The following is an 11677-nucleotide window of genomic DNA, read 5'->3' as shown; positions in this document are numbered from 1 at the left end:
GAGGGGATATGGAAGGGAACGGTCTGGAGGTCTGAAGGTCCAGAACTGTCCCAGTATTTTGCAATTTTGCAATTGGTGTGTTTGAGTCCAACAGGTGAACTTGTAGAGGGCTGAGCTGACCGGACGCCTCCTCTTCTTGGGCAAAGGAAACGTCCATCAGCAGATGGTGGGCATCTCTTCGCTCCATCCAGTGGCTTAAAATAGTTCTCGTGATGCTTCTGCTACAAGCCTGGAGCACGGGTGACCGACGCGGTGGGTCTATTGTGAGCAGAACTTCACTCCACTGGGAGGACGGGAAGATGCAAGAGAACATCAGTGAAGAGTTGCTGGTACAAGCCTCATAATGAAATAAAAACTCGTCAGGTAGCAACACAACTTACTTCCCTGGCCGGGTCAGATTTCCAGTTCAGCCAGGTCTGTTTATCAGACGAGAAAATCTCCACTAAACAAAAGGCAAAGACAGAGAAAGTCACCTGTTACTCTGTTGAATCACTTGTCGTGTTCAGTGTACCTCTAGATTATATTAAAGAACTATAGCTGGCACGATACTCTGCATCCCATAATAATCAGCATTAGGCTGCTCTTGACTCAGTAAAATTATACCCAAATATTTCTCAAGTGTGTTCAGCTCATCTTCATCAGGTTGGTGTCTGACTTTGTTTCCCCTTTCTAGATAACAACTATGTTTTAATGTTTAATAGGAAAGTAACTGAGTACATGTGTTTTAATTGTTTACTGTATGTGTTGCTCCACTACCGTTGTTGCAAGTTCTGAATACTTCTTCTACCACTGCCTTTTAAACCTAATCCAGCAATATACAAATCAAATATATGATATATGAAGTGTGAAAAGTCCCCTTTTGTCTGAGGGTATTTCTATTGATTATGTTATTAACAGTTAGTTTGCTTTGGCGTTTACACACCACCTTATAAGCATGTCGTAGTTTCAAATATTCATGGAAGTAACGTTGTTCAATCCCAGAGTGTCAAACACCTGAACACTCACCCTCCTCTGCCTGAGATTGAATGTCACACCTGGCCTCCCACATCCAGAGCCACAAAAGGACTAAAGTAGGCCAGACGGCCCCCAGGGCCGTGTGGCATGCAGACATGACTCCAGCTGGTTAGAAGTGTGTTCCGACACGCCGCCGTCATGTGCTGATTACTTGTGATTCGGCTCTGAGAAATGTCGTAAATTAAAGTGCTGAGATGAGTCTTCCTCCTCAGGAAGATACGCCCCCGTTGGACCTTCTGAGTTCCTGTATTTATGTGCTGCTGCTTTCAAAGACACAATATACTCCAGAACACACAATACTGAAACACACAATAAAACTAAGGTATAACTAGAATACATGTTATGATGTATCCCTAAACATGACTAACATGTATATAAATAACTATATGTGCTCTCTGTATGTTAAGTATTTGTTAAAAAAAATATATATTTTGTTGATGTTGCCATCGTGATGTCAACCGTTGGTTTGTGGACTGCCCTTATAAAGCCCGGAGTTTGGCAAGTTTGGCACTTTTATCGTGGCCGTCTTGGATTACGGCCGTCACCGTGTTGGTTTCTTCACAACCAATGAAAGGAAGTTAGTTTAGAATGAGGAAGTTTGTTTGTTTGATTTTAAATGAACATCATGCTGGATTGAAGAAGACTAAAAAACTATAGATTGAGACATAAACTCATGTTTACAATGTTTACTGAGGGAATAAATCAAAAGAGGAGTAGAGTCATTTATATAGACTTCTATACAACCAGAGGAGTCACCCCCTGGTGGTCACTGGAGAGAATGTGATTTAAGACGCTTCCGTGTCGGTTTAACTCGGCAGAACTGGGTTGTGGCCCGTTTGTTACACGGTACTATCTGACAAGCTCTTCTTAGAAATTGTTTGGAAAGAGGCAGGCATATAAATAAATACTGTACATGACAGGTGATTGGATGAACCACCTGTCAATCAAACTCTTACTGAAGCAAGTTAGAAGAGCCTTCAGTGTCAATCTTTTATTTTCTTTAAACAAAGAAATACTCTCCCGTTCTGATGCTATTCCAGCACATATACGCTAGCCTCGTCAGGAGCAGACCCTCTGTATCGTGTCACACACACTTAAGCCCCGCCCATAGTTGCCAGCAGCTCCTTACAGGACACTGATTAGCTTACTGATTGGCTTCTGGCTCACCGGCCACAAACGCTGTTGAACATAACTACGTCAACGAGTGCTTACGCAACACTTCAATGTTGACAACAGGACTGACATTTAACCCAGTTAAGAAAGGACTAAACTCAAAAAAGGGTTTAGAATAATCCAGTTCAATTCAAAACTCGGCTTAAAATTTTATTGCAACAAGATTTTCTGATGAGCCGGATTCAATCTAAATTAATTCTAGTCATGCAACCGATTGAAAGCCAGTCTTCCTTTTGATTAAGGTTTCCTTTCTTCCAGTGTTGGGCAAGACTTTCTCACTTCCTCTTTCTATTATTTCTCTAGAAATAGGCAACACTGACATTTGGGAATTTTTGCTTTTAGTCATCTATTTTTAAAGATCGCCAGTCACCCAAGATTGAACTAAAAAGACTTCCTGTGGATATGTTGATAGGAGCCCCGATGCAAGCAAAGGTCAACCAACAGAGGAGATGGATTCAAGCGCACCACCTTACATGGTGACTACAGGTCAGACCCCGGTAACAAGGAGACATGTGGGGGTTAAGCCCGCTCGTTGTACAATGGAAACCGATCCGTAGGTCTCCCTCCCTCTTCTGCTTCTGTGCTACAGTATCTATGAACAAATAGATACTGTAGGTGTGTTAGACACATATTCTGTTGTTCCAGGGTACCGTATTTATTTACTGACGTTTGGGGAAAGATGGGAAATGAGTTTTGTCGGCAATACTTTGAGATAAAGTTACCGACGAGCTGGTGAGGATTAAGGAACATTTAGCAGCTCAGAGGACGGGGAATGACTCCAAATACTTGCTGATGTGGCTCCGTGTCTGCTGTGTGATGAACAAATAGGAAAACATGCAGTCCATAATACAATATGAAATAAAACTGCATGAGAAGTTAATGTCGATCAAATCTTTTGTATTTTCCAAACTTTACAAATAGTGCAAATGTAACATAAAAACCACAAATAAAAACACCAATACTTCTGACAGGAAACGTTTCAGAATAAAATAAGCTTTTACAGAACGGCCAAAAAGGTGAAGGAAGTTTCCCTTAATAATTTTAATATTGCATTGGCAAAGATTTGACTTTGAGAATGAAGAAACGTTCACATCTTCACCTTTCATTTCAGGAGCAGACCGTATTTTCAAAATAAAAGACGTAAGTCATTTAATGTGTTTCGACACCTTGAACCTGACTATAACATTTTCTCAATACAAAATCCTGCATGTCTAAATATTCCTACGTCACTGTTATCAGTTTACAGAGAGGATCAATGATACTGAGCTGTGTGAATATGCTCTGCACAGACGGTAGACCGATGCTACGATAACGAGCGCTTTTGATTCAAATATCTGCGCCGGTGCTTCTCCAGTATTGAATAAATAGTCAAACTTAAAATCTATCAAATAAGTTATTTAAAAATGTCTGCTTTCCTCGTCCTTTATCCCATCAAACAGTATGATGTAAACATTTCAACATCTCAAACACCAAACTCAGGCTGCTTCTCATCCGCAAACAGCTTCTGTAACAGCAAACGTATGTCTGGATCGTTTAGGTGAGTTTTGGCGTCGCAGCTCGGCTGAGAAGAAGGGAAGGATACCCCACTTGGCAACTCGCACCAAAAGGATTTAGTATTCATCCCAAACCACATCTTTCCTTAACCTTAACCCAAGGCCGCCCACACCCCCTTAAACTATGAATGAACTGCCACTCGACCGTGGTTATCAGTAGGTCCAATCAAAACATGTTTTTGGCAGCTCATATCTGTACCAAACATCTCCAGGTCTCATACACTTTAAATCAATTCTGTCTGTAACAACAGTCACAAAAAAACAACAAAAAAAAACACAGCACAGAAACTGCAAAGCAAACAGTCTAAACGTGCAAGTAGCTCTCTCTCTCTCTCTTTCTCCCTCTCACTCTCTCTCTCTCTCTCTCTCTCTGAAGCCCTGCTGCCTCTTCTGCTCGGTGCTGAACCTGTAAGGAGTCGTTTAGGCACAACGCGTTGATTTGTGGAAAATGACACTTAAAGCCCACTTTGATCTCCGGTCATAAAATGGAGCCAAAAACGCGACATTGAAAAGGGGAAAGCGAACAAAAAACAAAGTGTTGATTTCTCAGAGCCTCGTGGCCCACCTCCATTGGAAATACATCCGCCTCATATTGGTTTATCCGAGTGTCCCCTTCAGTCCGGCTGCAAGTGGAAGGATCAACAAAGTCGTCTTCCCACCCACTTCCTGTCAGGCAGGCGAGCCAGCATTTTGGTAGTTCGCAGAATCACTGCATCACGCACTTCTCCTTCTGCTGCTTGGCGTACTTCCTCCTGCGCTGCTCCAGGCCTCGCTCCAGACGCTCGTCCTCCTCTAGAGCTCTGAGGACAAGGAAGACGAGGAGAGTCACGGGAGCTGCTCCATTAACACAGAAGTGTGCATGTGTGCCCATGTAGACCACCAGGATCATGTTAACACTACAAGCAGCAGAGGAAGTGGGTCTCACCCTCTCTCTTTGGCGTCCATGTTGTGGACCAGTTCGTCCCTCTGGTTGACCAGTGAAACCAGCTCCTGAAGCAGTAGATGCTCTCTGCGTTTATGGACCTGAGTCTTCTGTCCCTCTGCACCACAAAGACAAGAGAGGGAACAGGTCAAACAGCTAATTTTGTTAAAGGAGTCTTGTGGCTGTGAATAGAGCATAGATGACTTCAGCTCCCCGTCACAGAGGCAGTTTGACAGCAAGGTAAAGGGGTAAATAATCTAAATATATTGTACACTAAAACACGCCCATAGCGGTGCAATATTCTGTCTGTTTCTCTTAAGTCCATCTACTGTAGTAACACACTGACGTTACACTATGAAGTACTACAGGCTACAATCCAAGCACTCGCCCTCAGTGTCTGGTGATGTTGAAGCTGTGTGTGATAAGTAGTAAAGTCGTACCTTCAATTGCCATCATGTCCCTCAGCTCTTTGTTCAACAGCTCAAATTTTCTTTCCAAGTCTTGTTCCTCCAGCCTGTCAATCACAAGAAACGCATGACAACATGTCAGACGTCTGTGCTCACAGAGGAGAGATGTCTCAAAGTCCTCTATTTCTTTGTTTTAGTATGTTGCTATTTTCTTTTTTTCCACCAACAGAAAAACTCTTCACCTCAAAGTCTACCACTGAGTAGCTTTTATCCAGAGCTGAACCAACTGATGGGGTTTTCTCAGTTGTCGTGGAGGCATCTCTGAGACAACTGTGCAAACTCCATCTGCTGATGAAGATGGGATGTTGTTGGCTCATAGAAATGCTCGTTAGTGAACGTTGAGCTCATTTCTTTTGTAAAACTATCGTATCAAAGGTCAAGTGGGCCGGTACCTACAATTTCTCATTTTGTTTGCTTAACAAAATTCCGAAATCCTGCACAGTGACAACCTCAAACCTTTTCTCACATCGAGATCTGTCATTGGACCAAACTTCAAATGAGAGACATTGAGCACTAGGAGCAGCAGCCTAACTTCATTCATTATTTTGGCAGCTGTATGTTTAGTTCTCTTTCTTCTGTCAAAGTCTTTTAACTACAGGTTGCTGCCTGATTTTTACAAACAGTGAGCGAGAACTGCTGCACAGTTTACTTTTAAAGATGGAAATGAACAGTTTGCACTGTGTCTTAATGTTTCCAGCAGCGTGAGTCGTGGATGTCTTACAGTAGCTGCAGATGGTCCTGCCTCCTGATTAAAGCATTCTTCTTGTTGACCAACGTGAACCATTCCTGAATCAACCGCTCCTCCTCCACCTTGTCACTGCCTGCAGGAAAGAATCACATTACTATAATCCCTGTTAGTCACAGTCCTTCTCCTTCTTTCCGACAATAGAATATTGTAGTTTCACAGTAAATACTGAATAATATAGCATTTCATTTACAAATCATTCATTCAAATGACATATGTTCTTCCCGAAGGTTAATAATTTGTACAAATTCTACCCTTGTTCTCTCTAAACCCAGAATGCCACCCAGAATGTCATGTGCTTTTTATTTATTGTGCGTCCATTTGTAGTAAGGTGATCTTACCTGTTTCCAGTAGTTGTCTGAGTTTCCTCTCCACCACACCTGCTCTGTTATCAATATGACTTTGTTCTGCTTCCAGGGCTTCTATCTGACTCAGCACATACTGGTTGGGGTCCTGGATACATTCATACACGCACAAACACAATTACCCAACAGACAGTTATGGTCAGCTGTCGATATTTGACCCAGCAATTTGACCCTGCAATGAACCAAAAGGTGACTGACTTGGCCCTCTGGTCTTCCCTCCTCGAGTCCAGCGTCTGTTCTCTCTGTGAGACAAACACAAATACCAAATATTGTATGGATGAAGCCATGCTCAACAACTTTAGTTTCAACAGTGAAAAAACATTCCAAATCACCATGTCCAAACATGGATGAGTATGTTGATATTTATGTTAACATAGATATATGAAATCTAACCTGTGTCTGACTTCCTCCGAGTAATTACACTGTCTTCTTGGCCTGCAACAACCTGCAGACAAAAAAAGTTCCTCATACATCACAGATAAGAGAAAAATGCAATGATGAGATTAATAAGGAAATAAATGAATAAGGAAGAGGACTCATACCACCGATATGTCTCCTTCTTCTAGTGACCCACTTCTTCGCTGTGACCTACGCTTCTTGACCAGATCTGCGTCTTTGACATGAGAGAAACCAGTTTTGGACAGGAAGTGAGTCCTTGGCGGTGCCACTGGTAGCTGAGCCCCAGCAGCCTGCATTCGCTTGTTTCTGGGAGGTGGTACGACGTCTCCGGTTTTACTGTCCGCTGACTCTGAGGAGCCTGCAGCCCCGTTGGTGTCGAGACTCATACCCTCCTCCTGCAGCCTCTGGGCACAGTAGCGAACAGTCGCCTCAGGGTCCTCTTGGCTCTCCCGGTCCCCTGCTACTGCATAGCTAGACTCACTGCTATCCCTTGCAATGTGGAGCACACTGAGCTCCTGGCCCGTGAAATGGGTGCGGATCTGGTTGAGGTACGTCATGACAATGAGGCGGTCAGGCACTGCTGGCATGACCATGTCTGAAGGCTCCATCAGCCTGGAAATGCCAAGTTCAGCAAAGCCGTCAAAGGCCTGCAATTTGTAGAAAAATAGATCAGATTAGGAATCATCAACCAACTCATGAAATATTGTTCAATGTTGGTTATTTATTGAACCGATAGCCAATTACCTTCTTGTTGTTGTCCTTGATGTCATACGGGTCGAGCATTTCATAATTACTACACAAAAAAGAGACGACAAAATAAACACATAAAATAGTGTCTGCATAAAGAAGAGTGCAATACTCTTTCTATCTGTAGAACAACTATTGTCAACAGGTTTCTCACATCTTTTCTGGTTGGAAGTGATGTAAAATAGCACAAAAGGCAAGGCCGTTCCTCCAGGAGGTGCTGAAGTTCGTGATCTTCACTCCCTTGTGATCATGTGTGGCTTCCTGACACCAGTCTAGTAGAGACTGACTAGATGTCACTAAGCTGGGAATGACCGAAAAGACCTATAACACACAATAACAATATTAAGGTAGAATTGTGAAAAATAACTGCAAAGTCCATGATAATTCTTCACTCTGAGCAACATCTTGCACATTATTCTCAGTTATTTGATCAATTGTTAAGGTATAAATATCGACAGGTGCAGCTTTAGCATACTTCTGGAGAGACAGCTCCATCTGCAGGTCTTTTCTGAGGTGTTGTTGGGTCATTGGTTTGGTGGAGGCCAGCAACTAGTAACTTCTCCCTTTGCCCGGAGAAACACACAAAAACAAAGCAAAGTAAGAAAAACTTCCAAAGATTCTTTGATAACATGTTTGTCTGGTTATTGATGATTTTGTAAACTCTGTTGATAATGAGACCACACCATGTTAGATGATTAGAAAATACAAGGACATGATCATTTATATTATGTAAAGTTAGTTAATTATAAGTACACCCTCAAACCTTAAAGTTTACTGACTAATCTTACCTTTCTTCTTCTAAACAACCAGCATCTACATCTACAGATACAAAGCCAAAGTCCAACTCTTCGTCCCTCATTTCCTTCCTTGAGTTTATTTCCATTGGTTCACTGTCTTTATCATCCTCAACATGTAGCCAGTCATCCTGAGAAGATACAACAGTGGAAGCACGGGACCTATCAATCTCTTCTCCCAGGATTTCTTTTTCAATGTCAGTTTGCTCAGACACACACTCTGCGGCCTTATCTAAATCATCTGTTACAACAGGTTTTTCTGTGAAGGTCCAGCCTTCGATGATTTCATCCAGTCCCTTCTCAGTATCTTCTACAGTGTCTTCCTGAGGATTTTCTTCTTCTCCCATTGCTTCAAGCACTTTACGTTCCAACTCCGATTCACCATCATCTTCTCCTTGGATTGTGACGAAACAGCCTTCAGAGATCACACTTGAATCCAGCGATGTTGATCCTTCCTTAGTTTCAGTGGCAGATGGTGTTCTCTGAGATAATTCCATTTCTAGAGGGAATACATTGTCTGCAAGTGATGTGCTGTCTGAATAAGTGGCACTTAGACGTTTATTGGCCCGTGGCAATGGAACTGGCAAGCTTGACTGTTCATTCTGTTGGACTGATTCATCACCAGCTGCTGAGTCAGAAATTGTAGTGCCATCTGGAAATGAACCACTGTGACGTTTCTTTACTCTTGGTTTTGGTACAGGCAAGCTTAATGCGCCTGTTGTCGTCTCTGAAATATGACCATCCTCTATTTGAACACTGGCCTCATTGGTCAATCTACTTTTTCTCAAATTTATGGGAGTCACTAATTCTGTCAAGGAAGTAGGTTGATCACCCAAAGGAAGAGGGGAAAAGATTTTGCTGTGTTGCGCTTTTGACAATTCTTTATCTTGATCATCTGGCTTTGCTGACTGTGCCTCTTCTCTATTGGAAGGCTTAGATGTGATCGCCATGGCCGTAACGTCATCTGGGAAGGAACTACTTAGACGTTTCCTCACACGTGGCATTGGCATACAAAGAGTTGTTTGTTTGGCCTCCTCTGCTTCCACTATCTCTGATGAATCTTCTGTTTTATGGGTAGATGTGTCACCAGCATCATTTGACTGCTTTATTTCTTTCCTAACAGTGTTTGCTATCTGGAATGGTATGACAACTTCTTTGTCAATTTTGTCAGATTTCATTGAGGGCAATTTCTTGTCACGCTGTGGAAGACGTATCTTCTTTATGATTGAGAGAGAAGTAGTTTGCTCAACATGAAACACCTCTGGTTCAGAATTTGGGGTAATGCTCTCAATTTCCTTTGATTCAGAGGGAGAAAATACATCAGAAGAGGTCTGGACGGATGTATTTATGTCTTTCTTAAGCCATTCCGAAGTACGAGAGGTTTGCTCTGTGTGCTTTGAGCAGACCAGTTCTGTCTCTGCCTCTGGAGCAGCACTTGCGACAAAATCTGTTTCTTGAGAGTATTGTTCGACTGTTTTATCTTTTCTTTTTACGAGATGTGAAGGGATCATTTCAGTGGCTGTTTGACCAGGTTTATCAATGTTGTGTAAAGGTTCAAGAGCACCTGAGACAACAGATCTTCTCGTACATGGTGGAGGAGGAACAGGGTTCATAGTTTTCAAAGCAGAGTTGACTTGGGCTTTCATATCCTGTTGGTCATTAGTTTTTGGAACAGATGTCTCTCTCGTTACACTGTCTTTTCTCCTCAGAGGCTTGCAAGGGGTAGTCTTCTGTGAAGTTTCAGGTGGCAAACTACCATCTCTTTTTTTCACACGAGGAGGCGCAATAACACTTTCTTGGGCATCACCATTCTGAGGTACACAAGGAATGCTACTGGCTCTTTTCTTTTTTCGGCAAGATGGTGCAGGGGCCAGTTGTATCTCACTAGTAGGATATTTCCCTTGGGATTGGGTTGTAACAACCTCAGGGAAGAGAGCGACCAACGCAACATCAGATTTTTGTTTGCGGTCTGGAGTTAAACTATCCTTCCTTCTGAGTGGGCGTGATGGAATAGTGTCTTTTTCCTGATCAAACCTTTTCTGTGGAAGTTCTGGAACTTTTCTCTTAGGCTTTCTGCCTCGGACAGCAATGCCGACTTGTGGTCCAACTGGAGTAATGTCCTGAATATGTGAGGGTTTGTCTATTGTCCATTTCTCCCTATGAACATTGGAATCTTTTAGTGACTCATTTGATGTGTGTTTCAGGGAAGTGGCAGAAATTCCTTCCGTGTTTGTTTGTTGAGGGCTTAAGGAAGAGAAAGGACAAGCTTCAGAATTTGCTGTTCTTTGTCATATAGGTGTACCATGCACCTTATCTCCAATCAATTAATAGGCTCAACTGAATATGACAATTAAGCAATAAGCAAATCTTATGACACATTGTTAAACAAAACTGACAACAACAGAGCAGCATATAAAAGCACATACTGTAAAGACAAAGTTTCCAAAAATGAACAACACTTACTTAAAACTCAACGAAAAAGGCCATATTACCATTCCATATTACAATGCCAATCTTAACTGCAATCACAGATAGTTGACCATCACAATTTCCAGAGTAGTAAGCACTCATAAGCAGAACAAGAGACAATGTTAACGCCAAAAACCCAGAACATATACACTATCACACCGTGCAACCAAACACTTTACTGGGTCACTGTCCCCAAACACTCACCCTTTATCCAGCTGTGATGAAGTTGACACGGTTCTAACCTCATCCTGTTCTGTCTCCGTCTGTTGTCTTGCTAACAAGCGTTCAATATGCATTGTACAATGAGAGTCCTGCCCTGTGAGTGATCTTTCCTTTGTATGCCATTGATCAAGAAAGGCCTCTTGTTCCTCTGCTTGTTCACTATCCTCTTCCTTTGATATTTCAGTGATATCTGCCTCTGTCAGCGGTGGCCATTTTTTTATGTTTGCACAAACCAAAAACCTGTCATCATTGTCGGTAGTTGATAATGGAGACGCTGATCGATCACCTTCCAAGTCCAACATGTAAGGCTCAGTGCTTGCTTGATATTCAATGTTATGTTTGGTGTAAATGTCTTCAAACTGGCCCTCTATCTTCTGTATGGAAGTAGTGTTGCCAGAGAAATGTTTAGAAAACTCATCTGAAGGGGTCAGTGTCTTGTCTTCCAGATCCATGGACGAGGCAGCTATGGGTTGATGCTCCACTTCAGCTAAAGTAGAGCTAGATGGCCCCAAAACGGATAACACTGTTTCATAACTGTGAGACATGGAATCTGGAGTGAGTGAGTGAAACCTGGAACCATGCAAAAACAATGGTTTCAATAAGCATGTAACTAATTATAGAAACCAGTGAGTACTGGAGAAAGTATAATAAATTCCCATGCAAATGCTGTCCAGTGATTTTCTTTACCCCAAACTTTGAAATGTCAAAATCTGAATAGAAAAATAGAATGCGCATATTATGGTGGAATGTAAAATATCTTGATTTAGGGTTAGCAATAACTGATGCACACGATGATGCATGCTTCAC

The 11677-nt window shown here is 42.2% G+C and overlaps 1 protein-coding gene and 1 long non-coding RNA gene across 2 annotated transcripts in view; both read right to left on the bottom strand.

Annotated features, from left to right (window-relative positions):
* Window positions 1-21: 21 nt before the first annotated feature.
* On the bottom strand, window positions 22-1130 carry LOC137792002 (uncharacterized). The gene is made up of 3 exons (XR_011078069.1): window positions 1006-1130; window positions 381-442; window positions 22-283 (listed from the first exon to the last, which is right to left on the bottom strand). It is a non-coding gene; the product is annotated as an uncharacterized lncRNA (long non-coding RNA).
* Window positions 1131-3067: 1937 nt separating this feature from the next.
* ehbp1l1a (EH domain binding protein 1-like 1a) overlaps window positions 3068-11677 on the bottom strand; it is a 36228-nt gene continuing 27618 nt past the window's right edge. The window contains exons 15-25 of the mRNA XM_068588124.1: window positions 7861-7948; window positions 7540-7706; window positions 7383-7431; window positions 6782-7285; window positions 6633-6684; window positions 6438-6481; window positions 6216-6327; window positions 5851-5950; window positions 5103-5176; window positions 4666-4780; window positions 3068-4540 (exon numbers count right to left, since the gene is read on the bottom strand). Coding sequence (XP_068444225.1) covers window positions 4447-4540; window positions 4666-4780; window positions 5103-5176; window positions 5851-5950; window positions 6216-6327; window positions 6438-6481; window positions 6633-6684; window positions 6782-7285; window positions 7383-7431; window positions 7540-7706; window positions 7861-7948 — 1399 coding nt within the window. The 3' untranslated portion in view covers window positions 3068-4446. The remainder of the gene's footprint in view (window positions 4541-4665; window positions 4781-5102; window positions 5177-5850; window positions 5951-6215; window positions 6328-6437; window positions 6482-6632; window positions 6685-6781; window positions 7286-7382; window positions 7432-7539; window positions 7707-7860; window positions 7949-11677) is intronic.

Source organism: Clinocottus analis, unplaced genomic scaffold, assembly GCF_023055335.1.
Source record: "Clinocottus analis isolate CAN_PGR_092001 unplaced genomic scaffold, fCliAna1.0.p SCAF_21, whole genome shotgun sequence".
Taxonomy (NCBI): Eukaryota; Metazoa; Chordata; class Actinopteri; order Perciformes; family Cottidae; genus Clinocottus; species Clinocottus analis.
This window is presented reverse-complemented; position numbering and strand designations above follow the sequence as displayed.